This window comes from Drosophila elegans, unplaced genomic scaffold (genome assembly GCF_018152505.1).
Source record: "Drosophila elegans isolate 14027-0461.03 unplaced genomic scaffold, ASM1815250v1 contig_468, whole genome shotgun sequence".
NCBI lineage: Eukaryota > Metazoa > Arthropoda > Insecta > Diptera > Drosophilidae > Drosophila > Drosophila elegans.
Genome location: NW_024545855.1, coordinates 86,622 through 114,352, shown reverse-complemented (window position 1 = coordinate 114,352; position 27,731 = coordinate 86,622). Strand labels below are relative to the sequence as shown.

The window sequence follows — 27,731 nt, the reverse complement described above, 5'->3', positions numbered from 1 at the left end:
ATGCATGCCTCGTGCGAAGTAAGCGAGCTTTTAATTTTTGGCATTCCCATACACTACGCAAAAGGTGAAGGGTTCGTTTATTGTTCATAGCATACCTTTTGGGGCAAAACCAAGAACATCAAAGTAAAAGTTGAATTTATTCAATTTCTTTTGCTGTAAACCTTGCTAACTTACTTAAAAGTAAAATAAGCATTACTCCATCCCCAAACACCCACCCATTACAGCGCCCTTTGGACAGTCGTCTAGGCCGAGCCAATTGCTTTTTGTGAATAAGCTGGCGGAGCTTTCGTTATCCGTTGGAAACAGTGCGAAGAAATTAAGTTTGAAATTGCAGTTCAGTCTTGTCGTGAATGCAGCGTGGATCGATATCGGAGCTCAGAGCAGCGGAAGGCGCTGTTTAGCAAATTTCGACACACAAAATTTTTCTACCCCTCAAAATTGAACCGAAAAATCAGCAAGAATTACTTTTCCCCACTTAAAACGAATAAGCGCCGTGCCACAAGCCAGTCCAAATCGTTACATAAAGAAAAGCAACCAAATACCACGGAATACAAATTGTGTAATTGAACAGAGATCAAAGTGTGTGCAAAAAATGAAACGTACCCAATCAATAAATCAATCGATACGCATAAATAACTGATTAGCTGGCTGTGGAAGAAAGTCAAGAAAGTGCCCTTTTTGGGGGCATTTGGTGTGTGAGGTGCTTAGAAAATTTTTCGCCACATGCAGTGAAAAATTTTTCCGAATTTTAGTATGTACATGTACGTTGAAGCGCTCGTGAGCGCCACGAAATCGGGTGGCAGGGGTATCCGGCGAGCTTTTGGCCAGACCATGGCCCCCCGAATTGGCAGTACAGCCGCCGCTGTCCGAGTAACGGTTGTCTGACCCCGTACCAATGCGAAATATGTGCCCGTTTTTAATTAGTTTGCCAAACATTATGCAAATCAAGTGTACGAAATGTCAAAAACTCAAGGTGCCCATCATTAAGGACCAAGAAACCAGTCGAAATTACAAGCATAAATCAGTGCAGTGAAGTTAACAGTGGAATAGTACCGTAAACAGTCCTGTTAGCTCCCCAAACGAGCTTTCACTCTCCCGCGCTCTCCCACTCTCTTTTTGGCAGGCGCGGATAAAACGGATTCTCGACTCTAACACCAACGCAAGGACACGCGGAAAGCTCGCGCTCAAGGACTGGAATACGCGAGAAGTGATAGAGTGTTAGAGAGAGAGAGAGAGAGAGAGTGCCACTTTACGTTTACGCGCGCAACGTGCGTAGGTGCCTCTGTGAGGGTGAGCAGCCTGTGAGTGTGAATGAAGGCGCCACATAGTGCAACATATCAGAATAACAACTATGCTCCCGCGGCCATGACAGCCACCATGGACAGGGATCATCAGCAGCAGCAGGAGCTGAGGCTCCTGCCCGCCCAGCGCAGCAACGGCCACGCCTCCCCCTCCAGCACCTCCGCCTCCGCCTTCGCCTCCCCGGACTTGCGGTTCAACAAGGCCCGTCGTCGGCGGAGAAGCGAGCAAGTGCCTCCCGTGATCGTGGAATACCGTCGCTCATACCGCGTGCTCATCGTCAGCGCCCTGCTGGTCAGCTTGGCGGCCAGTTTCGTGACCCTCAGCGCCGGCTTCCAGTTGGACGGATCCCAGAACTCCTTCTACACGTTCCGCAAGTGGTACACTGGGCTGAATGGCACGCTCGAGCTGGAGTTCAAGACGGAGCAGCCGAACGGATTGGTCCTCTACACCGACGACGGTGGCACCTACGACTTCTTCGAACTGAAGCTGGTGGAAGGAGCCCTCCGATTGAGATACAACCTGGGCGGTGGAGCCCAGATCATCACCGTGGGCAGGGAGTTGCACGATGGCCACTGGCACAAGGTGCAGGTCCTGCGGAACGACGAGCAGACCTCGCTCATCGTCGACGGAGTCTCGCAGCAGCGGTCCACCAAGGGCAAGGAGTTCCAGTTCGGCAAGTTCGCCAGCAACTCGGACGTCTATGTGGGCGGCATGCCCAACTGGTACAGCAGCAAGCTGGCCCTGCTCGCCCTGCCCAGCGTCATCTTCGAGCCGCGTTTCCGGGGCGCCATCCGGAACCTGGTCTATGCGGATCAGCCAGGCGGCTCCACCAGGCGTCAGGAGATCAAGCAGCAGCGGGACATCAAGTGCGGCGATGTGCCCTGCGACCACGGCGAACTGCCCGCCCGCGAAAGACCCCTCAGGGTGAGTCCTTTGCACTCAAGTTCTTAATTTGGCTCAATATTATCCTAACGATACTTTGATATCTGATATTTTAATTATAAAAAAAGATAAGGTTAAAATTAGCGAGTCTTTTTAAAAACATTGTTCAGATTAGCAATATAAGGTTAACAAATCGAAAATTTCAGTAAAGTTTCACCAAAAACATTAATTTTACCTATTTGATAATTAATTTTACCTATTTGAAAATTAATTTTACCATTAGATTTAAACATCTTCCTCATCGAAATCAATTTTACTGCTTTTGTAAATGTATCCTTATATACTGTTCTTGTCGCAAGTATCACTTAATATCATTAAAAAATAAAATCTTTTAAATTTGATAGGTGTCTTAAATATTAAACTGTATAATATTTATATGCTCCCCGCATTATTATTACACTGATTAAATAGCCATAAGTATGGGCAACCTTTGAATGGTTATCAAACATAAAATAGATAAAATCAGTCAATTCTCTACATGTTTACATTACACAAGAAAACGATTAAGAAACATTTGTTAATAAATACGTTCCAGACACCGTTGAAATTAAAAAATCTCTAAGCCCATTAACCTGAATGAGTCAATAAAATGTATACCACATCATTTGTAATTTATCCTGTAGGGCGTTCGTGGCAACACTACCGATGCCTGCGAGCGGAACGATCCGTGCCAGCACGGCGGCATCTGCATCTCCACTGATTCCGGTCCAATTTGCGAGTGTCGAAACCTCGAGTACGATGGCCAGTATTGTGAGAAGGAGAAGGCGCCATCGGAAGCAACGTTCCGCGGTACACAGTTCCTCTCGTACGACTTGGGCCAGACGGGCGCCGAGCCGATAGTGAGTGCCCAGGATGCCATATCCTTCTACTTCCGCACGCGCCAGCCCAATGGCCTCTTGTTCTACACGGGCCACGGCACGGACTATCTGAATCTGGCGCTGCGGGATGGAGGCGTCTCGTTGACCATGGGTTTGGCCAATGGCAAGCAGGAGATGCACATCAAACCGTCGAAGGTGCGCTTCGATGATCACCAGTGGCACAAGGTCACCGTGCACCGTCGCATCCAGGAGATCTCCTCCATCACCAGCTTTTGTAGGGTGGGTGTCTATGAGGTTTTAATTGGTATTCGGTGGTAAAGGGGATTTTTTTTATTCCCCAGTTGGTCACTGTGGTGGACGATGTGTACACGGATCACTCGCACATCGCCGGCAAGTTCACCATGCTCTCCTCCTCGCGGGTTTATGTGGGTGGTGCCGTCAATCCCAGGGCTCTTTTGGGCGCCCGTGTCCACACCAACTTCGTGGGCTGCCTGCGCAAAGTGGAGTTCTCGGCGGATACGTTGAATCTGAACCTCATAGACCTGGCCAAGAGTGGATCTAAACTCATCCAGGTGGCTGGCAATCTGGAGTACCAGTGCCCCAGTGGCGACCCACAGGATCCCGTGACCTTTACCACACGCGAATCGCATTTGGTAAGCTATAACCTCTTTGAAAATGTACGAACTTTATTAATAAATATTTTTTCTATTTTTATAAAGGTTCTGCCTCCTTGGGAAACTGGCAAACAGAGTTCTATAAGCTTCAAGTTCCGAACCAAGGAACCCAATGGCATCATTGTCCTGGCTACAGGATCCAAGCAGCCAAGAGCCAAGAATGTGAGTTGACTTACTAAGTTGTTCTCTAGGTGTTTAATTAACTCGCTTATCCTTCAGCCCGTCTTGATTGCTATCGAGCTGCTGAATGGCCACATCTACATCCATTTGGACCTCGGATCCGGGGCCTCCAAGGTGCGAGCCTCGCGACGTCGCGTGGACGATGGCGACTGGCATGACCTGATTCTGCGGCGGAATGGACGCGACGCCAAGGTGAGCGTGGATGGCGTTTGGAACGACTTCCGGACGCCCGGCGACGGCACCATCCTCGAGCTGGACGGGCACATGTACCTGGGCGGAGTGGGACCCGCCTACAATAGCGTGGCCTGGCCGGCGGCCATTTGGACGGCCACTTTGCGCCAGGGATTCGTGGGCTGCTTGCGTGACCTGGTGCTAAGTGGCAAGGCAATCGATATAGCGGCCTTTGCACGCGTCCAGGATTCGGGTGAGTACTAGTCACGAGGCCAGCGATAAGGATAATCCTTAACCCGTAACCCACTTGGGAAGCAGCCTCCGTGAAGCCATCGTGCCACGTGCAAGCCAACGTGTGCAATGGCAATCCTTGCCTGAACGGAGGCACCTGCCTGGAGGGCTGGAACCGACCCATCTGCGACTGCTCGGCCACCTTGTACGGCGGACCCACCTGCGGCCGGGAACTGGCCACGCTGGCCTTCAACGGCAGCCAGCACATGACCATCTGGTTGGGCAACGGACAGGGCACCAAGACGCAGACCGAGGAGCTGGTGATCCGCTTCAAGACCTCCCGTCCGGCGGGACTCCTGCTGTTGACCAGCGCCGAGTCCAACTCCCCGGACCGGCTGGAGATCGCTCTGGTGGCGGGAAGGGTGCGGGCCAGTGTGCGGCTGAGCGACCGCGAGAAGGTGAGTCAATCAGGAGGAGGTTCTCGAACTGACCACATTCGTCCTTGACTGTCGAAAATCGCCTTTAACTTTCCGCACTGGGTAAAAACTACTTCCTAAGAAGTTTTAAAATTTTCTATTGTTTTTTACGTAAGAAAATGTGTAAGATGTGTTCATAAGAATTTTTTTCATATTCTATTCTCTTGAGAGTTATAGGTAAAGTTAGGAAAATACATTTAAAAATATTTTATTAGGAGTATTATCAAATGACAACGCCTGATAGCTATTTCAAATCATTATTTTAAGCATATTTTAGATACTTAAGAATATTTAAAATTTAATTAGGTGTAGGTTTATTTCTATAAAATATCAGAGCTTGATTGCCATTTTAAACCATTGTTTAAAGTATATTTTTGAAGATGTTAAATGTACAAAATATAAATGGTTTAGGTACTTAAGAATATACTAAATTGTATTAGGTGTATGTTTATTTGTATATTTTAAAATATTATTTAAAAAATATTTAAGAACATGTACATTTTACAAAGTATAAATGATTTTAGGTCGAATTCTAAATTCTTTATAAAAGAGATTTTTTATACTGTTGGTCTATGTGGCTAAATTTTGAAATTTGTATTGTAAAGGTAGGCTTGTGACATAATTTTTTTTTCATTTTTATTATTGAGAAATTCATATTTGGTGGAGATAAACTGTTTAAGTTTCCAAGCACGTTCCGTTTAGTCAAGGCCGCTGAAAGGTTAAAGGCGATTTTCTCAGGCTTCGGGACAGTTTGATGAGCGTGTGCTAATCCCTTGCAGAACCTGCTGGCCGGCCAGTCGGTGCTCAACGACAACAACTGGCACACGATCCGGTTTTCGCGCAGAGCCTCCAATCTGCGGCTACAAGTCGACGGGGCTCCCCCCGTCAGGGGTATGTTATGTATGTATCAACAGCACATCTATGCCCTACTACGTGTCGTGCCGTGTCGTTTTTTTTTACCAAACCAACTAAACCAAGTAAACCAACCAATCAATCGACAACCTACCTAAGTACCTGGGAACATCCCCCACCAGCGATGAGTTTCCATGCTTTCGAGCCATGAAAAGGTGCTCCACGCACCGCCGTTCAGGTTCAAGTTCAAGTAGGAATGCCCCCCTTATTCGCAGGATGGTGTGTAAAGGTCCTTCAGGGCAGTTAAAAGGAGCCGAAAATCTCAAGAAAAAGATACAAGCAAGCAAATAAAAATAATAAATAAAGAAGGAAAAAGAAAAAGAAAAAGAAAAAAAAAAGAGAAAGAAGTAAAAAAATCAATATGAAAGGAAAGTGCAGTCAGCGGCGCGTTTTCCGTTTTTAAGTTTCACTTAAACTTTTTCATTTGAGAGCTTTTCAGTTAACAACGATTCTCACACCAACACAGTCTCACAAACTCGCACACATACGAACACATGCGATTACACCTAAACAATATGCAGTAAAAATACAACCGAAAAAAAAGAAGGAAAACTATCGAAGAAAATTGAAAAGTATTTAGCAAGTTTATTTCTCTCTCATTTCTCATGAAACATTTCTCGAACTTCCTTACTCTAATTGATGATGATGATGATGAAGATGATAAACTGACTTGTTCTAGACAGCTCTCATCAACTATCCACCTATGTCTACCTCGCTCTGTATCTATCTCTCAGAACATCGTTAAGCATCTGCAATATATAGTTTGAACATCATAAGACACCCGACTCCACATCCACACCATTCCACACATTGTACGCCTCTCTGAAAGTTTGTTTAAATCATCGTACCATCGAAGAAGAACCCATCAGATGGGTGTCCTTCGGTTGCATCTTCAACTAACTCATTCGTAATGATTTTTTATATATTTTGCTCTTGTAAGTTCCTCTCTCAAAACTCTTTCAAACATCTCGATGTTGTGTTTTTATTTGCAATACTTACTTTGTTTGATTTCCCAATTACGATTGCCAATTCAATTCCAATTACAATTCAACTCCAATTCCTAAGCCCACATAGAAAGTATTGTAATCGAATAAGCGTAAATACGAAAGCAAAGAAAGTTGGACAGCTGTAAAGTTTCAGCCTTAAGTGTTTTAAATACCATTATATTGATTGTCTTGTAAATTGTTTTGTCCTTGATTATCGAGTTATGTATATTGTTTTGGTTATAAAGTTGCTCCTTGTTAAGTTAGCGAGTTGATGGCTAAGGGAATTTTATAACATATTATTTTGTATTCCAAAGTATCATCCCGAGCCAAACTCAACAACTTAAGAGCAAACTACTTGTTCATTTTATGTTTTCTCTTTTGTTCTGTAAATATTTTATCTGAAAAAGAGTTTTCGTTTACAGTCCTATGATAATCTAAACAATGAAAATAATTTAAATAATTGCTGTACCTTAACTTAAACGACACGTGCGGTATGTTAACGTTAAAAGGTGTTTGTTTCAGACGTCTACCGAATGTAGAACAGCGAACAACAACCATGGTGTTTAACCACAACAACAAGTAATAACAATGTCAAATGCGAATGCAAATGCAATTCCCTAATCACGAACGTGATCTAAATGACCTTCTTTCGAAACTAAAAAGCGAAATGCGAGCAAGAGAGCAAAAATAAAATACAATAAAGCAAAAATGAGTAAGGCGAACAACAACAATGCAAAATGACGAGAAAACGCAACGTAAATAATTTCAATGTACAAGTACAATATCGTTTTTCGTTTCATGTTTTAGGCGAGAGAAAAAAATCGACACGCAAGAACTCGGTGAAACATTTTTTTGCCCAAATCGCTCGATGCAAGTCACGCTATCGGCAAATTGCGATTGCGATTGAATTGGATTGGATGGGATGGGATGGAGTACCATTGCAAAATGGCATTAGCCGTGGCTTCTTGAGACGAGAGGGCAAAACAATGTTTGAAAGCGCCCAGGGCTGTAATTTTGCACCATTTAATATGTAATTAGCTTTGTGTTAAGTAAACTCAACTATCGTAAACATCAATACAACAATACCGCAACCGCAACCAAATTGCAACTAATTAATCAAGCCTAACGTGTCTCACGTAAAATTAGATTCTTGTTGTGTAAGTGTGTCCAAAATGAAAATAAAAGCAAACAACTGAAAATAGAGAAGTAACGAAAGGCAGGCGATGGAGATGGCTAGACTGAAAAATAACTATAGTCAGATCGATATGAGTTAGTCATAATAATGTTTTCATTAATTGGGTAACTCATTAGCTCTGAAGAAAGATTGATTGATTTAAAGCTAATGATAGGAACAAGGAAAATAAATCATTAGTCAAATTGATTACTTTACTTTTAATGAAAAAATGATGAAATTTGCTAATGTCATTTGTTATTTAAACGAATTTTATTATTATGTTTGAATCATTAGTCAAATTGATTCCTAAACTTTCAATGAAAATTATCGTTAGTCATCTAAGTGCATTTCATTAAAACGATTGCTTTTTAAGGCTTTGAAAAAATTATAAAATTTAAACATGGAGTTATTTAGGAAAGCAAATTAAGTAATTAACAAATTAAATGAATTCATATAGGAGTTTTCTTTATAGCCTGATCCTGCTCCTGCCTCGACCAAAACACACACACTCACACACCGTAAAGTGGAAGTCTCGCACTCCTGCACAGGCACACACCCACACTCTGTCAAGCACCGTTGCACAAAAACAAACTCACACACACACGTGACGCGTTTGCATGTGAGCACCTAAAAAAAAAAAAAACAAGCAGCAGCAGCAGCAATGAAACCACGATAATATTTATAAAATAACAAGCAAAATGACTGTCAGTCAGGAATGATATAGCCAACAACCGCATGTCCTGCTCACAAAGTCCCCAGTCTGAACCCGAATCGGGCTAGCCCTGTACAGTGTGAATAGTGTATATCTTTGTTTTTCGTACTATATATATCGTATATCGTTTCGCTCGCCATCGCATCGTATCACTCAGTCCGCCCACTCAGCCATTCAAGTGTATGAATAAGTAACTGTAAATGCGCCAAATTGCCAGCTGCAACAACAGTGGCCTACTTCGACTGACGCCCTGAATACCACCCACCGCCCCATCGCCCCGTCTCTTTCTCCAGCTCTATAGCTAACTCTTTTGCTCTTGCTATTTCTCTATCTCTCTGTCTCTGTCGCCGCAGTCATTTGCATGTCAAGATGTCAATCATTCGGTGGGCCAACGCGTCGTATGCGCAATGTGGCCGCTCGTTAAGGCTAATGCACCCTTATTAACTTAGACTTAGTCGAAACACACACACACACACACCCAGAGCTCTCTAGGGCACAGATTAACACACTAACATCAACATGAAACATGGACAGTTTATACCCAATACGATACCCATCGATGTTTAGTTCAATGTCGTTAAGCAAATTTCCGAATTATTATTTCGGTTTCGGTTTCGTTTTCGTTTTCAATTATCCTGGTTATTACCCCGATATTGACCTTTTTCAGTTACCATTTATAGACCGTAGGTTGTTGCCTCAGTAAAATGTTTTTCTCATATTTATAATTTTCCTCGGTTCACACGCACAGCTGGGAAGAAATTATCTAAAAAGTCACCGCCACCGTAATCGTATTGAAAATGTATCTCACACACCAAAACTAGTCTAAGAAAATGATACATTCAAATGTCAACCAAATGCATATTCGTATGTAAACCAGAACAAAATGCGCACCAACTAACTTACTTAACTTATCTAACCAACTTTAGCGAACTCTTTACTTTTACTTACTTTCCTTTGGTTTGCGCTGTGGCAGCGATTTTCGATTTTCGATTATCGATTTCGTTTTGTCTTAATTAACAACTATAACTACTATCCGTACCAGTACATTGTATGTATTGTAATCTGCACCTTTCTTTAGAATGTACCAAGCTGCAACAAACTAAATAACAATAACAACAATACTCCAATCGAATTTCAACTACATTCAGCCACCTGTCGAGTGAATAAAATACAAAATGCTTGAAAAAATCTATGAACCAAACAAAACAACTAGATCTATGTCTACTAAAACCGCATACCTATATCTACTCTATACTCTTATATACTCTTTGACTACATATGCGTATGTGCTTCTTGTCACCAACTATACTCCATATACTACTCGAACCCAACTACCTCTATAAATATATATATATATATCTACCCAAACAACGTATAACCATATGTAACCAATGTAAACGGTACTCCGCCTAGTCAACAACTTAGAGCAAGGCCGATCCCGGCCAGACAACCCCCAATGGCGAGGCCACCGAGTTTTATCCATCTCTTGTTTTTGGAAATGTTCCTTCCACAGCCGAAACGATCCTGGGCCGCCACAGCACCATGGAGATCCGCTCGATCCACCTGGGCGGTCTCTTCCACGCCGAGGAGGAGATCCAGATGACCTCCACCATGCCGAACTTTGTGGGCCAGATGCAGGGATTGGTTTTCAATGGCCAGCGGTGGGTATTGGTGTAATCTAATTGGTTTTTTAATTATATTTTAGTCAAAAGAATGCACTGCTGTAAAAAAAACATTCCCGCACTTATAAAGTATATATATTCTTGATCGGCTTGACTTTTTTGTGTATACCGTTTGTATATATAATTTTAAAAAGTTTAAACTTGAAATTTTATCAATCGTATATAATTCAGGTATTAATAAATTTTAGTATTTAGACCGTACTCTAGAGTTTTGATTATCATCGGTTGACTAGACCCTATAAATGTCAAACTGACAAGCGCAGTGCAAAATATATATTCTTATACCTTTCCAAATCATAGTTTTTTTAAAGAACACTGATCGAGTTAAATATTTTGCCAATCGGATAACTATATCATATAGCAGCCATATAATTGGTCGGGTCAAACTTGAAAAATTTGGTAGTTTTTGAAGAATAATCAAAATATCTTTGTTTTTGCATCTATTAAGATGCAAAGATGGTTTTATATAATTTCGTATTCATTTTTAGACTGCGAGAGTATTAAATCTTCATTTTGGCGAAGTTTGCTTCCTTTCTTGTTAAATCCTTATTTTTGAAAATTTTTCCCCTTAGCTATTTGGACATTGCCAAGAGCCTGGGACCGGAGCTCTCGGCTCTGCCCAGTGCCACCTTCAAGTTAACGGCCCGCTTCGTGAACTCTCCGGCCGGACAGCCCTACCATGCGGCCACCTTCCGCTCCAAGCACTCCTACGTGGGATTGGCCATGTTGAAGGCCTACAACAGCATCTCCATTGATTTCCGTTTCAAGACAGTGGAACCCAATGGCTTGCTGGTCTTCAATGGCGGACGACGCAATGACTTCGTGGCAGTGGAACTGGTAAATGGGCACATACACTACACCTTCGATTTGGGCGATGGACCGGTGACGATGAGGGACAAGTCCCGCATTCACATGAACGACAACCGCTGGCATCAGGTCAGCATCAGGCGTCCGGGACCCAAAACCCATACGCTCACCGTGGATGACTCCTTCGAGATCATTAGTTTGACTGGAAACAATATGCACTTGGAGCTGGCGGGCATCCTGTACATTGGCGGCGTCTTCAAGGACATGTACTCCAAGCTGCCGGCCTCGATCTCCTCGAGGTCTGGCTTCGAGGGCTGTCTGGCCTCCTTGGACTTGGGCGATGCCTCTCCCTCGCTGACCAGCGATGCAGTGGTTCCCAGCTCCCTGGTGGTCACTGGCTGCGAGGGACCCACCAAGTGCAGTCAGAATGCCTGTGCCAATCGGGGAAACTGTGTGCAGCAGTGGAATGCCTACGCCTGCGAGTGCGACATGACCTCCTACACAGGACCCACCTGCTACGATGGTAATTTGGGGAGGGAAAATCTAGGTGGCACTTAAAGGTGCCATACAAATCTCTAAAATTTTTGATAATTCATAATTCAATTTAAGCTATTTGCTCACCATTGAAATATATATAAATTTACTACTGTTTTTTTTAATATAAACATTATTTTATATCTTACTTATCCAAAATATATATACCGTAAAGTTTAATGAATATAATATATAACAAATAAGATTTTAAAATATCTGCAAACATAGATTTAGGTGCCATCTAAATTTATTTGAATGCCGAGTTTTCTGATTTAAAACCTTTTACTTGCAGAATCGATAGCCTATGAGTTTGGCAACAACAAGGGCATGGTGCAGTACGCATTCCCCGAAAACGCACAGGCTGACACCGAGGAGGACAACATTGCATTGGGCTTCATAACGACAAGGCCGGATGCGGTGCTCCTGCGGGTGGAGAGCGCCACCACGCAGGACTACATGGAGCTGGAGATTGTGGAGGGCAACATCTTCATGGTGTACAACATTGGGAGCGTGGACCTGCCGCTGGGCGAGATCGGGACGAAGGTGAACGACAATGCCTACCATGTGGTGAGGTTCCAGCGGAAGGGAGGCAATGCCACGCTCCAGCTGGACGACTACAATGTGCAGGCACTCACGCCGCAGAGTAAGTGGATGTGGGATGGGCTATCATTAGGGGGTATCTAATGGCATTTCGATCTTCTTCAACGACTCTTGCAGGCCACCATTCGACCGTGTTCAATACCATGTCCAACGTTCAGGTCGGCGGCAAGTTCAGTCGGAACGGTCGCAATCGCATTGAGCGACCGTTCGCCGGCGTGATTGCCGGACTGTCGGTGAACAAGTTGCGCATTCTGGACTTGGCCGTCGAACGCGACCCCCATATCACCATCCGCGGAGATGTTCAATTGGTAACTGGAGTATTAGATAGAAATGATCTGCAGAGAATGCAGCAGGTTAGGGAATTTATTTGAAATTTTATTTCAATTCCTCTCAACTTTCAACTTTCCAAGTATTTTTCTCATCGTAAACCAATTTTATTCAAAATTCTTTCTTTAATTAAAACCAAAAAAAAAAAAAAACAAAAAAAAAAGAAAATCTAAGCAAAATTATTGTATTAATCCGCTTCATAAGTTTGTGGAACCCCTTTTCCCAAAATTGATTTGACAAGATTTGATTGCACCTCCGAAAATTCGATATCCCATTCGAATAATGTACAGTTTTTCCCAAGCACAATCCTGAATTATTTTGAAATGCATAACCGTTAACCGTATCGAATGTAACTACATCTGTACACTGAAGTCATCGTCATCATAATCAAATCCGGGAAATTCGGTTCGACATTCAGTACAAAACGTTAACCGTTCCAACTAAACCAAAAGTATTAGCTAACTAACTGTATTTGTCTAGTGTAAACGCTGCATTTGAATTGACTTTATGATTTCCCTCGGGCGCCATTCTTTTTTTACTGTAACGCTTTTCACGCACCAATAAAAAAAAAAAAAACTGTTGTACTTAAAGATAATTGCCAGATTTTCCACTAACCAGCCACTTGAGTTTCCTGAATTTGTTTCCATTGCTGCACAGCACATTAACCAATAACTGTGAATATATACTCAGCTATATAAACCAATACGATTTACTATGCACTAGAACTCGTCGCACTTATGCTGCATGACTCTAATCAAAGCTCACATCAAACACAACTATACTTAAGCACAAAACAGTATGTGAAAGCCATTGGAGATGTTATTATAATGGTTAAGAAAGGTCGAAACTAAATATAATTAAATAACCACCTATATTTTTACTTCAAATTCACTGATCGAAAAAAACATACCAGAATATCAAATTTGTTTAAGTAGGTATTTACTAAACAACACGAATTAAATTGAGTACCAATTTAGTAAGAAAAGTAAAATGCTTGGATTATTTAAGTACTTGATAAATATCGTAATTACTTTAATTGAATTCCCGAAATTTGATGCCTCAATGGAAAACTACTTTAAAGATATCCGTCAAAGCCACATTGTTTTAGACTATACAACTTGAAAGTATTATTGGGTTTCTAAATTCAAAAATTATTAAAAAGTAATAGATATTAAAACACCTTTATTTTCTTAAAAATTATTATTTTCTTTAAATTAAAAATAGTTTTAAGAAGTAAATCTGGAAGAAGTCGTTAAATATTGGGACTGTCATCTAATCAATTACTATTGATTCATATTTTAGTCTTTATATTAAATTCTTTAGAAATTATATGAAGCTATGTGAAAAACTTTAAGATTTCGGAAGCCAGAATATTTAAGACTGCCTAAATTCAAAAAAATATAAAATGATCACAAAGTAAGGTAATTAATTTCTTTGAGATTTGAAACTTTTTAAAGACAGTCCAGTTACGATCTCCTCTGGCTTTCTCTACTCTACACACCAACGCATACATATATACTTAATCAAACAGCACCTAACCAACTTACTAATCCAGTTAACAAAACCCATACAATAATTATCGCTTGGCCCGGCTGCCGCCAGATCAACTGAAGTAAAATTAGACTTTGAACTCTACTCGACAGACGCCGGCGAGTGGTTATCCGGGTGCGCTGGACGATCTGATCTTCTCGGGAGCCGGATCCGGATGTCGTGGCGATGACGAGGACGAGTGCACGCCACCGTTTGAGTCCGGAAGCGGAGATGATCTGATAACGCCGGTATATGTGCCGCCCACCAAGCAGACAACCACCTCCCAGCAGGGAAATAGCCTGAGCACGGGTGGCAATAACAGTGGCGGTGGAGGCAACACCAATGGCACGGAGCGGGCCTGCGACGATGAGGACTGCGTCCATGGATCCGGCGACTACGGCGAGACCACAGAGCAGTTCACCTCGACGAGCACGGCCCGGGGTTCAGGTGAGTGTTGATTGTAGAGGTTGGTCTCATTTCGTCATTGGCATTTGGATCAATCACGGAAAAACACTTGACAATAGACACCACACAAACACACACACACACTTCATCACAGACATTAGCTAGTCCCACTCGAAGTTCAAGTTAAGTATACGCAGGGTGTACACTGCCATAGTAAAGTAGAGTACGTGCTAACGATTAAGCTCTGTGGGTGTTCAGTTGTGTTCGAGTTCCAGTTCGAGTTATGTACTATAATCTCCAAAAGCTCTACTTATATAACCGCATAACCGTTTAGCTAGTGACGCTTTGCCTTTTTCAGTTTTGTTCAATGCTCCACGGAGATCGAGGAAGTTAGGTTTGTGCCGAATTGCAACGCCAATGCTTTGACAGCTTACACAAATACATCCAAACAGCCAATCAGCTCTGAATTTATATGTATATATATATAAACAGATATATATCGCCTCTATCGCACCCCTCGCAATGCATCAACCCAACCAGAAACCAAAATCAATCAAATCGCCGTGTCATCTCAGCTCAGAAATCAGTCCAGATAAACTAAAAAATATGAAAAAAAAAAAAAAAAAATGCATCGCAATTAAATCGTCGCCTATATCCTTCATCTCCACCTGTTGCTGATGATCGATTGCCTTCTAATTTGAACTGACAACGAGTACGCCTTATGTGTCTCTTTCAGAATGTGAAATCGCCTTCATATTTCTGACTGTGATCGCGCCATGGATACTCTGTAAATTCCCATAAGCAATACAACCAAATGCAACCAAAAAGCAATGCACTTAGGCTAAGCTTCCAACTAGACCTCTCTGTCTAAACTGTATAACTAACTCTAGCATTAACGAGAGCTAAACCACCAGCAACAGCAACTGAAAAAAATAGTGCAACTACAACAACAACCAGAACAACAACTATAACAACCAGAACAACAACAACAACCACACCGATCATTTGGCAAGGGTTTTTGGTTGAGTGAGAGTGGGTTAAGCGTTAAGCGATAAGGGTTAAGCATAACAAGGACTCAGTAAATATATATATATATATATATAAATATATATATAGTACATGAGTGCCCCGATCGAAGATGTATATGTTTTGTACATAGTAGCGATAAAAGCAGCGTCTGCAGTGTAAGAAGTGATTTTCCCAGTTCAGTTCCTCCTTCTCCTCCTCCTTCTCCTTCTCCTTCTCCTTCACATTTATTCCCTCGATTGCATAGTTCTACTGTTCTTGCAATTCCAATTTGTACATATCGTGCGAAAAGATTGAATGTCCAGCACCCAAAAAAAAAAGCAAGAATGACACACCTTAACATATCTCAAAATATCTACAAATCTCTATCCTCTCTAACTGTGTTGAATAAACTATAAAAATGCAAAGCACAACTGGCGGTTCAAATGATTTTCGGGGGGAAAAGTACCACTACAAGTTCGAATTTTGTATTTATAGCTATCTTTTGAATAGTTAGGACCTAAATGCTCTTAAAAGAAATTAAATTCTTTTGGTTAAAAAAAGAGCATTTTATGATTTTATTTTCATACGAAGATAAATTGACATTTTTAAATTATGAAAACAACTGAAGCCATAAATTAACAAGGATTTTGATTTAAATATTTAATAATTTTTTTAAAGTATATGATCTTTTTTAATTTTACATTTGTTTGAAAGAGAAGCTATGTAATCTAACCTGCGTAAATATTCCAATTTTCATTAAAAAAGGCTTCTTTCTTCAACTTAATTTTTAATTTTACAATAATTTTCTTGGATAATGGGGTTGAGTACAAATTAGGATAGCAATAAAACCACTGATCACACACAACTGCAAAAACATGTACATAGAGCACCCACTTGCGAACACTTGAATAAACCCCAAACGACTGCTTGCAGAGTCCAACAATGAGCTGGTGCCGATAACCACCACGGGACGCAGCGATGTGACCACCGAGCAGCAGCAACATCATGGCAGCAGTAGCAGCTCCATCAGCATGAGCGGCAGTACCCCATCCTATGCCACCACGCAGTCGTCGAGCAGCAGCAGCGGAGGATCCGGATCCGGATCAGGATCGGGAGTATCGGGAAGCAGCACGCCGGGACAAGTAAGCAGCACAAGCAGCAGTGTGGCCACCACTTCTACGCAGAGGGCCACCAGCAGCAGCACCAGCACGAGCACCAGTTCGACGTCCACGACCTCTACAACCACCACCACGCAGGCCACTCCGCCGCCGGAGATCCGGAGCACGGTCACGGAGCGGGACACCACCACATACGATGTGTATGTGGCAGGTGGCGGCCTGGGCGGATCCGGACGCCATGACCACGATCGCATGCAGCTGCCCGATGAGCACCATCCACTGCCACCCCTACCGCCTCCGATTCCGCCGCAGGATCCCCCACCATACGGGCCCTATGGCGGGAACACCTACAACACCAACATGAACAACAACTATCGGCCGAAGAGCAAGGGCGGCAGGATCAACTCGATCGAGGAGGAGCGCACGGCCATGATCATTGGCATAGTGGCGGGCATACTCATCGCAGTGGTGCTGGTTATCCTGCTGGTCCTGTGGCTCAAATCGAACGGGGATCGTGGCTACAAGACGGAGAGTGAGAAGGCCGCTGCCTACGGCTCGCACAATCCCAATGCCGCCCTGCTCGGGAATACCAGCACCAATGGATCGTACCATCAGCAAAGGCAGCACCACCTGCAGGGCGGAGGAGGAGGGGGAGGATTAGGAGCGGGTGGCGGAGGAGCAGGACATCAGCAGCATCATGGCCAACAGCAGATGCACAATGGCCATAATGGAAACGGAAATGGAGGAGGCGGCGGCGGCGGCATGATGTCCAGCGGAAGTGGGTCACTGGGCTACGGCAGCGATGGACGACCCCAGATGGCGGGCCTAGTCCAACCGAAGGCCAAGAAGCGAGACTCCAAGGACGTCAAGGAGTGGTATGTGTAAGGCGATGAAAGGTCGCAAGGAATTATCGTCAAATTAGCAATAAATGCAAATAGTGCAAAGCGAGCCGAAAGTGAAAGTCCCCCCTAAGATACATACACGAACACACACACACAAACACACATAAGCGTATATAAATATATATATTTATTTAGCAGCCTCATAAAGTTAATTAAACAATTAGACGTCGGACACTGGGTGTACAAACGGAAAGGCAAGGATAATAATAACCAATAAACGATGGCTGATAGCGTTAGCAGCAAGCAGATAGACACGCAAATACTTTAGACAAGTGCATCTGGCCAGGAGCATTGGTTCACCCTAAAGAGTAACGTTTAGATTACGCCTAAGAAATTATAGCTTCAACTTCAAAGACTTGCTAGTAGAGATCTACCACTGGAGCCACTGGAGCAGCCAAGCCACATCCATCAGCGAATAAGCATATGAATTACACTAAACGAATACAAACTATATATATTATATATATCACAACGTTACGATCAAATTATGCCACTAGCCAATCAAGTAATTGTGTAAAATATTTCGCCACAAAGTATGCTATGAAAAGTTCGCAAGAGGAGAACCCAATTAAACGGCAAATCTTCTAGCAAAAAAAAAAAACCAAACAAACTAAACAACTTAGCAGAAATTCAATATAAACGTACTTAAATATATATATATATATTTATATGTAAACGTAAAGTAATGAGGTTCTGAATGAGTCATTTTTCTTCGCGTGTAAAGTTACAAAATGTGGTGCTGTAAACGTAGGAGACAAGATCATTTGTTGACTACAATAATAATAATTAAATAATAGTGAGGAATGCAAGAATTTATGCTACAGATTGTTTGTTGAATTGAAACCGGCTTTAATTAGTTAAAATGTAAATGAGATAATACTGAATACTAACTAACCATGAAATCAAAGACAAAAGAAAATACGGAGGACACAGTAGATACCCACGATTTGGTTGACGTATACGTGATGCGACTTTTTCGTTTGCGTGCAGCAACTCAATGCGACTTTGTGTTAGTCTTTTCCACTCCCGAGCCCAACACATATACTTTTTATATGTATTTGAGACTATATATTGTCACCGACCTGCGTGCAATATGAACTCAGACATATCAAGAAAAAGACAAGACACTAGACACAATCACACACACCAAACACGCGACACTCTAAAAAAAAACACTGAAGCGAACCTACCTAGCTTTTCTACTACCACTGCTAATCAATGTGAGCGAACATTACTTTACCGTCGAGAGAACGAGGACGAAAACGAAATCAAGCAACAATTTTACAGTATTATAGCAGCTTTAAGCGTATTTTTCGAAGCCAACGTGACGTATACACAATCTGCAGTCACCAGGACACACCACACACCCACACACGCCTACACCTACACAGACAGACACACCAGCACACATACAGAAGCGAGATTCGATTTTCCGCAAGCGGCCCTTAAATTCTGTATACATCTATAATCGTATATATCATTTTGAAGAGCTATATTCAAATTTTTGCTTCATTATCAATACCAATTAGTGTATCATTTTGGATTAGATATACAAAATACCTATATACACTCGATATACTAACTAATACACGCACACGCACACACTCACCTCACACACGCACTCCCAAAGTCACTCATTTGAACACTAGCGAAATTACTGGACATACTTCTCTCAAATTCTTAATGGAAAAAAAGGCGAGGTATGCTGTATATACCTAGGAAAGTACTATATATACACGAATATATATACATTTAAAAACTAAAACAACATATATACTGCATTTCAAAAAACTTTTGATATATTTTCGAGTTTTTTAAACCCTTAACTTGTATACAAAAAAGGAAGCGAAAGGCGAAATCACGAGACAAACTAGCGAATCTAGCTGAAATGAACACCTAGGACAATTACAATTAACATACAAGTACATAGCGAAACACAGTACATAGGCAGACAAAAACACAATTATATACGCATACATCCAAACTATACTATTTATAAATGTACATCTATACAACATATACATATACGAGTATAACTAACGAACAATGATTATTATGTATTACGTCCCTTCGATTTGATAATGAAACCAAACGAGAAACCACAAATTTTAAACGCTGTTGATAACCAAAACCATTCCCACTTATATATGTAACACTCTCTCCCGATAACTTTCTCTCTATCTCTTCACAATGTTAATGCTGCACAATGAAAACTCTGCATTTAAAGTAAACCACTAACGTTTATTCATTTCAAGATTCAAGAGAAAACCAAATTAAATATAACTAATTATACAAATTTGCCTTGCGAATTATCAGCGAGCACACGATATTGAATCCAGAATGGGAATTAAATATATGTATCCGCCCCCAGAAAAAAAGAAGGATTTTCTTCATTGTTTCCCAAGAAATTACATTTTATTAGAGATCAAAAGCAAGTCAAGGTAAATGTTATGTATGTATGATATAGTGACAGGATCGTAAAGGACGAGTACAGTTAGTTGTATGGGTAACAGTAACATAGTTAAAGCATGTAACGTAATAGTTCAAGAGGTCAAGAGGTCAAGGAGCAGAGCGTGCGAGAAACGATCGTGAGTATCGGTACTAAAACTTACTTCTACTTAGGCTTAATATCATTGTTATCTAATCTATACATATATATAAACCGACACACACACAACACCCCCACATATAACAGAGAATATGTATATGAACATGTATTGGACGCGCGGCGCTTGAGCTGTGCCTACTTATATATATATTTAACAAATTGTAACGTGTATGTATATGTAGCGGCAGTGATTGTTAAAGAAATTGCTTTGTTTTGTGTTAGATTTTATAATTTACGAGAAAAACAAAAAAAATACAAAAATTGTAAAACGCATACAAATACAGAATGACTGACAAAACACAGAATTATAACATTGCATATAATAAATACAATAAAAATATAATTGAAAAAAATATTAAGTGTTATTTTTTGAAAGAAGTGTATCTGCCATTGAGTAAGTCAAGAAATTTATGCTCATAGTCACCTCTTGCTTCGTTTTCTAAAAATTATAAATACTTTAAAGTTACACTTGTTTTGAAGTCGATTGATTAAATAATAATTCATTTTGAAATTTCGCGCCAATCATTCGATACAAATTCGATAAGCCAATGTTGGCAGTGGTGACAGCCCTGTATATCAGCCCTGTTTCACGAGACTAGCGAAAACTGGCATCTCTGTTAAGCGGAATTCGCAAAGGTGGCAACCACGCACGGCGACTGAATAAAATTGGAATAAAATTTGTTTTATTAAATTATAAGCACAAGCAATGGCTGCCACCACAAGCACCCCGGGCAAGGCCGAGATGATCGACCTGACCAAGCTGAGTCCAGACCAGCTGATGCAGATCAAGCAGGAGTTCGAGCAGGTGAGTGCCGCATGTGGGTGTGCGATGAGTCAGGAGCGGGGAGGGGGGAAATCTGGAGGAGGGGCTCCGCTGCAAATGGCACATGCTTCTAAAAATCCGACAATTCATATGATCCTCAGGAGATGACCAACATACAGGACTCGCTGTCCACACTGCACGGCTGCAAAGCCAAGTATGCCGGCTCCAAGGAGGCGCTTGAAACCTTCCAGTCCAACTGGGAGAACCGCCAGATCCTGGTGCCCCTTACCAGCAGTATGTATGTGCCAGGACGCGTCAAGGATCTCAACAACTTTGTCATAGACATCGGCACCGGCTACTACATCGAAAAGGTACTTGAGATTCTCTCAACTAAACGCACCATCTGCTCAACAACCATCTGTTTCTTCAACAGGATCTTGATGGCTCCAAGGACTACTTCAAGCGGCGAGTGGAATACGTGCAGGAGCAGATCGAGAAAATCGAGAAGATCCACCTGCAGAAGACGCGCTTCCTTAACTCTGTGATCGGTGTGCTGGAACTGAAGCAGGCGGCCGCCGCCAAGATGCTGCAGGCACAGCAGCAGCAATCCCAGCCAGCGGCCACCCAGAGCTCCTAGGACCACCACCTCTTCCTAGGACGACCGAGACAGACACAGAGAGGGAGAGAGAGCATTAAATTATTTAACCTATAAACGAGATGTGTGCGCATTTAATTAACATAGTTTATTAAATTGTTCAGCTACTTTTTGGCCTCTTCCAATGCCACAGTGAGAACCTTTAGCTTCTGTTCGTACGCAGACTTTAGATCCTGTAAGAAAAGAAGATGTAAATTATGAATGGAAATAGTTTGTAATGCCAACGCACCTTGAATATCCTCGACTGGGTGTCGTATTCCGAACGCAGCTTATCGTACACTCCCTTCGAGATGGCCAATTTCTTTTCCGTCAGCAGACACTTGTCCTGCTCCGCCTTGATCCACAACTGGCTCTTCTCCAGACGCGCCTGCGTGTGATCGCACTCGGCATTCTTCAGCTGCAGCATGTCCTTGGTCACCTGCAGCACATCCTTGATCGTCTCCACTTGGGTCTTGAGTACGGCTATCTGCTGCTCCTGCTGCTTGTTCACCTTGGTCTTCTCGAACAGCAGAGTTTTGGCCTTGAGCAGCAGCTCCTCCTGCTCTTGCCGGGATTTGGGTGCATCTGTGCCGCCCAGCATGACGGACTGCTTGAGGGACTGCTCCAGCTGCACTACTCGCCGCTTCAGACGCTCGTTCTCCACCTTGGCTTCCTGCAAACAGGTTGATTGGATGGAGTGGATGTATTGGATGGGTGCAATCCATGGAAATACGGGTCAACTAACCTCAAAGTCTTTGCGGAGTGCCCCGATTCGCTTGCGAGACTCCTCTAGCAGCGCCTGTTTTTCGCTCTCCAACGTGAAAACCATGTCGAGCAGCTCGTTCTGCGGCTGTTCCGGCAGATGCACATCCTCCTGGCCATTACCTTCTGTGACATTGTTGTTCAGATCACCGCCAACGGCTCCCTCCTCATTAATATCGGCCATTTTATTGGAGAATACTTTTCGAGTCCAACACAATCGTTGAGCAATGTGCGTTTGCCGTGCCTTTGGGTTGTGTTTTCTTTTTGTATTAATAGACCAAATAGATGCAGACGCTATTTATAGGAGATCCCGCTCTCCGGTTCGCTCTTGGCTAGATCACTCTCCCGAAATAACAAACCATTTCCCTCCAGTGTTTAGTTGGCGCCTCAGCGTATTCTGAAGTTCAGTTTATTATACATTGAAGCGTGTGGATGAGAAAGGATAACGGATGTGCGGTGTTAATACAGATCGCTTAGGGCAACACAATTAAATTGTTGTTACAATCAAATGGGGCGACAATTGAAAGTGAGTGATTTGATTAAAATTAAATGCCTAAACAGAGTGGGGGGAAGTGAATGTGCCTCGCTCGCAAAGGAGTATGTCTAACCGTCCAGTTCGCCAGCGGCGCAGGCATCGGCATAGCTCTTTCCGCCCTTCTCCTCCGGATTAAGCTTGATCATGTCGTCGATACGCAAAATGGTTATGGCCGCCTCTGTGGCGAACTTCAGCGACTTGATCTTGGACATGGCCGGCTCCAGCACACCAGCCTTCTTGTTGTCCCGCACCAGACCCTCGATCAGGTCCAGGCCGGTCCACTTGAGGTCCGAGCGCTCGGGCTTCGTCTGGCTGGAGTTGTGGTAGGAGCGCAGCTTGGCCACCAGATCCGTGGCGTCCTTGGCCGCGTTCACCGACAGCGTCTTGGGAATGACCAGCAGCGACTTGGCGAACTCGGCAATGGCCAGCTGCTCGCGGGAGGCCAGCGAGGTGGCAAAGTTCTCCAGGTAGATGGACAGGGCAGCCTCTACACAGCCGCCGCCGGCCACCACCTTCTTGCTCTCCAGCACACGCTTCACCACGCACAGGGCGTCGTGGACGGAGCGCTCCATCTCATCACAGTAGAAGTCGTTGGGACCACGCAGGATAATGGAGGCCGCAGCACTAAAAACGGGCATTCAAATATAATAATTGCTCATCTTGATGTACCCCAAAGCCAAACTTACCGCGCCTTTGTGCCCTTGATGAGAATGAGCTCATCGTCGCAGATGCGCTCTTGGGCCACCTCAGCAGCCTCTCCCACCATGGAGGCATCGAAGCTCTCCTCGCCATCCATGTTGGTCAGCGAGGTGAGGAAGGCGGCGCCGGTGGCCTTGGCAATGATCTTGAGATCACTCTTCTTCACGCGACGCACAGCCATGGCGCCGGCCTCAACGAAGTACTTCATGCACAGATCATCCACTCCGCCGCTGACCAGCACCACATTGACTCCGGTGCCCAGGATCATGTTGATGCGCTCCTTGGTGATGTCCAGCTCGCGGGCACGGATGGCCTCCAGCTTGTCGGGGTCGTTGATCAGCACCTGGACGCCCATCTTCATCTTGGTCTTCTGCAGCGAGAAGTCCAGGCAGGCGATCTTGGCGTTCACAATCTTCTTGGGCATCTGCTGGGAGGCGATGGTGCAATTGAGGGCGTAGCCGGGAATCAGCACGGACTCCCGGGCAGACTTGCCATGGGCCTTGAGGACATTAATGGCCTTGATCGAGTAGGCGGGCTGGCCACGGGGATCTGTGATCTTCACCGACTGGGCGGCATCCACGACCATGGCGGAGAAGAATTCGGCATCGGCGCCGATGATCTTCGAGCTCATCGATGTCTTGGCAATGTTGATAAGGGAGTCACGACCCAGCTCATCCACGGGGGCGGTCAGGTGCTCCGAGATGTACTTGCAGGCCTCCTTGCAGGCAATCCTGTAGCCCGAGATGATCGAGGTGGGGTGGATCTTCTGTTTGACCAGCTCGTCGGCGTTCTTCAGCAGCTCGGCGGCCAGGATGACCACCGAGGTGGTGCCATCGCCAACCTCCTCATCCTGCAGCTGAGCCAGCTCAACCAGGACCCTTCAAATTTGTCGGGTTAAATGGATTTAAAATGGTTTTCCACACACAACAACTCACTTGGCAGCCGGATGCTCCACTTCCAGCAGTCGCAGGATGGTGGCTCCGTCGTTGGTCACCGTCACATCGCCGATGTCGTCCACCAGCATCTTGTCCAGACCCACGGGACCCAGGGAGCTCTTCACGATGTTCGAAATGGACAGGGCGGCCATAACTGAAAGGAAAAAGGATTCCAGTTGCAGTCATAACCTCACTTTGCGGTGCTAGTCTTTGGGCACTTGTAACTCTATAAGTGGTATGGTTTCTTTTGGAAAACCAAACTGATTGATCGGATAGCCCTCCCCCGATTTTGTTCGGGAACATTCCATATACAATGCGTGACCGCCTGGTGAGTAAGAAACGTGCTCTGCCGGCAGACGCACCGCAGATGTGTACTAATCCCCGCCATTCTCACCGTTCTGTGTGCGCACGGATGCTCCGGATTGGCGGGTGCCAGCAATGGACAGCGAAGGGGCCAAGGTCGACATTTTCTTTCGGTTTTCGGCGAGTTTTAATAAAAAACGAGATTAATCAAATACTGCTGCTGCACGTTAACCGCCTGACTCATGGAATTAGAGGTGGAAATTGGTGAATAAGAGTGGTTGGGAACTTGGCTGGTTTGGGAACTTGGCTGGTTTGGGAACTTGGCTGGTTGGTAACTTTCGATGTCATCGATGTTTTCAAAGTATCGGTATTTTCGATTTTAGGCAGGCACCAATGAAATTGTTTTTAAACGAAACCTTAAAATTACAAAATTACAAAAGTTAACAGGTATTAACATATATAGTTAGTCCTAATTCTTACAAAACTCATATTAATTCGTTACTGTTGAGAAAACGAGTATGGGAACACTTACAAAACACTATAAAAATTGTTAAAAGAAATGTATCTATTAATTAAAGGCGTGCAGTAAAGAAAATACCGCTTATAATTAATGCATTCCCCTTATTGAAAGACCTTTTTAAGCACGTGATGCTGAAATTGGAATCTGCTTAAAATTGGATTGCAAACATCGATGAAACATCCACCAAAAACATAGAAAACATTTGTGATTGCAATCAAACAGGTGATCAATCACGGAACAAAATATTTATAATTAATTTGTTGTAATCAATGTTTTTTTTATTTTAGTTTTAAATATATTAATGTTCAAAATTTGGTTACACGAAGTTTAATTTTTGCAGGCGGCGTTGAAATTTATTTCGCTTTAATATTTATGTCGACTATAAAAACTTCTCATTCCTTGCTAACAAATACAAGCGACACAAAGTAAAATTTCCTAAATTTTGTACAACTATTTTTTTTTATAGTCATTAAATTGACAAATGAGTTTCGATTGATTTCAAGTTACCTTTTACCACTTCTGATTACCCAGTAAATTAACCATGTCATTCCTTGGAGATCGACCAAAGAGACCCCTGTCGTCTTGGATGTTGTGGATGAAGGAGTCCGGGCGGAAGCAGATCAAGTCGGAGAATCCCGGGCTAAGGGTCACGGAAGTGGCTGCCATGGGCGGTGCACTATGGCGCAGAATGGGGGAATCCGAGAAGTCCCAGTGGAAGAAGTCGGCCAGCGAGGCGATGGAAAAATACAAGGAGGAGGTAAAGCTCTGGAAGTCCCATGCCAAGATGGAAAAAAAGCATCTGAAGAAAAGAGGCCTTCCGAAAGCATCTCAATTCGCGGATACCTCGGCAAAGCCGACTTTCTTTGTCTACGACAGCTCAGATCATTCCTTTTCTCCGATCTGCATGGATTGCTTCTTAAAGTGTTCGTTGTCCCATTGGTCATGATTGTAGCTTGAAAAGTTTAACACTTTCTAAATTTCTGTTTTGAACTGGCAAGGCTCGCACACAAATCTCTAAATTAGAAAAATACACGACACGAATAACGACAAGAATACACTAAATAAGATCGGAAATTTGTGCAATAAATAAGCTATGCCATTTTTTTCTTTATGACCTGTGATTAGTTCTTCAGAGATTATTATTATCTTGTTATTCTTATTCTTAAAGCGTATACAAATTATTAATAAATTCAATTGATTCCGGAGTTACGGTTGATACTGCTATAACAAAATTATTTTTGCTGGTGATGAAGCTTCCCTGGCTATTGAAATTCTAGATAAATACAGGATGTTAAAAACAAATCAAATGTTACAAAATTATATTAATTTATTAGCTTCTTGAAAACAACGCTTTAAAAATTTCTCGTAAAAATACTAAATTGGGTATTGTTTAATGGTTTTTATTCGAAATTCAATTATAATTCATAATTTAAGGAAATGAATTCCTCTGGTAACTCTATAGTTTGCTGTATCACAACAAGTGCGCAAAGAAATCTTTGCTTTTGGTTTTGGTATTGCTTTTGGCTTTTTTTTTGTCTGCCTTCCATTCCCTTTCCCTCTTACCTGCTGTTCAAGCCAAAAGCCAATTTGGCTTCTTCTCTTTGCCCGGCAAATCGTGCTATGTTTTTGTTCTGGCTGGTTTTTCTGCTCCGTGCAATTAAAGCTGCCAGCTACTGCTCCTTTTTTCTATACCTCCTGCTGGCTTCTGCGTTTGGCTTTCTGGAACCAAGACAAATTGTATTCGTGCAGCGGGTATGTACACTTGGAGCCACAAAAATAGTAAACGTATAAACCTCGTTAAGTAAAATTATGTTCTGAAAACTCACATGCTTTCTTAAAAATAAAACGAATAAGATTCTTTTTTATTCAAATAACTTTTAAACAGTTAATAAGTATATTAAAATTTTTAATTTTTCGTTTAAAAAAAAAATATTAATAAAATTAAAAGGTTTTTAAAATTTGTAATTATGTTTTAAAATTTAAAAAAATGTGTAATGGACTTGATATTGCTTAAATGTATTTACCAAATATTTTTGTAACTGGCTTTATTTTGAAATCTAAAAACCCTAATGGAAGTGCATTTTTTTTTCTATGCAGTTATAATTTAATGGACGCTACTGTTCGGCTGGACTTCACTGTGAGTGTGTTGGTAATGGGAACACCTACACATATAGCTTCAGCTGATAATTGCAGTGCAAAAAGCAGCGGCAGCAATGGCAACTGCCTCCTGCAATAAAAGTCACAATGGCGACAGCTCACGACACATTACTCTGCTTCCTCCCTAATACTTTCACCTTTCTCCTTTCTCCCCAGTGAATGTGTTTGTGCGAGTGTGAGTGTGATTGACGGCCGGCGGGCTTTCTCATGTATGTCGTGTTTGTAGTTATTGTTGAATTCAATTTGCCGTAAATGTATTGTTGGCCTGACTCGGCTTGTGGGACTTGTGGTCGCTCCTGTTGCCTTTGGTTACAGCTCATTAGC

The 27,731-nt window shown here is 42.8% G+C and overlaps 5 protein-coding genes across 9 annotated transcripts; 3 read left to right on the top strand and 2 right to left on the bottom strand.

The window, feature by feature from the left end:
• Positions 1-256: 256 nt before the first annotated feature.
• On the top strand, positions 257-20,452 carry LOC108148711 (neurexin-1). 5 transcript variants are annotated; one of them, XM_017275876.2, is made up of 13 exons: positions 257-2,226; positions 2,868-3,341; positions 3,404-3,715; positions 3,782-3,898; positions 3,956-4,340; positions 4,406-4,776; positions 5,574-5,694; positions 10,092-10,239; positions 10,833-11,590; positions 11,894-12,244; positions 12,319-12,554; positions 14,172-14,505; positions 15,200-15,542. In XM_017275876.2, the coding sequence occupies exons 1-13, from the start codon at positions 1,312-1,314 to the stop codon at positions 15,262-15,264; spliced, it is 4,587 nt and encodes a 1,528-aa protein (XP_017131365.1). In that variant the 5' UTR covers positions 257-1,311; the 3' UTR covers positions 15,265-15,542. The 5 variants fall into 5 exon arrangements, with proteins under 5 accessions (XP_017131365.1, XP_017131364.1, XP_017131361.1 ...); XM_017275875.2 differs by lacking the exon at positions 15,200-15,542 and adding an exon at positions 16,405-20,452 and having other exon boundaries at positions 258-2,226; positions 12,319-12,509; XM_017275872.2 differs by lacking the exon at positions 15,200-15,542 and adding an exon at positions 16,405-20,452 and having other exon boundaries at positions 258-2,226; positions 14,151-14,505.
• A 244-nt stretch (positions 20,453-20,696) lies between these two features.
• LOC108149016 (probable prefoldin subunit 5) lies at positions 20,697-21,656 on the top strand. Its single transcript, XM_017276362.2, has 3 exons — positions 20,697-20,904; positions 21,024-21,233; positions 21,296-21,656. Exons 1-3 carry the CDS (start codon positions 20,806-20,808, stop codon positions 21,497-21,499), a joined length of 513 nt encoding a protein of 170 aa, XP_017131851.1. The 5' UTR covers positions 20,697-20,805; the 3' UTR covers positions 21,500-21,656.
• On the bottom strand, positions 21,591-22,511 carry LOC108149015. The gene is made up of 3 exons (XM_017276361.2): positions 22,242-22,511; positions 21,747-22,169; positions 21,591-21,690 (listed from the first exon to the last, which is right to left on the bottom strand). The coding sequence occupies exons 1-3, from the start codon at positions 22,440-22,442 to the stop codon at positions 21,622-21,624; spliced, it is 693 nt and encodes a 230-aa protein (XP_017131850.1). The 5' UTR covers positions 22,443-22,511; the 3' UTR covers positions 21,591-21,621.
• Positions 22,512-22,632: 121 nt separating this feature from the next.
• LOC108148959 (T-complex protein 1 subunit alpha) lies at positions 22,633-24,996 on the bottom strand. Its single transcript, XM_017276295.2, has 4 exons — positions 24,822-24,996; positions 24,428-24,581; positions 23,480-24,370; positions 22,633-23,417 (listed from the first exon to the last, which is right to left on the bottom strand). The coding sequence occupies exons 1-4, from the start codon at positions 24,892-24,894 to the stop codon at positions 22,862-22,864; spliced, it is 1,674 nt and encodes a 557-aa protein (XP_017131784.1). The 5' UTR covers positions 24,895-24,996; the 3' UTR covers positions 22,633-22,861.
• A 795-nt stretch (positions 24,997-25,791) lies between these two features.
• Positions 25,792-26,196, top strand: LOC108148465 (high mobility group protein Z-like). The gene has a single exon (XM_017275497.1). The coding sequence runs from the start codon at positions 25,792-25,794 to the stop codon at positions 26,194-26,196; it is 405 nt and encodes a 134-aa protein (XP_017130986.1).
• The last annotated feature ends 1,535 nt before the right edge of the window (positions 26,197-27,731 follow it).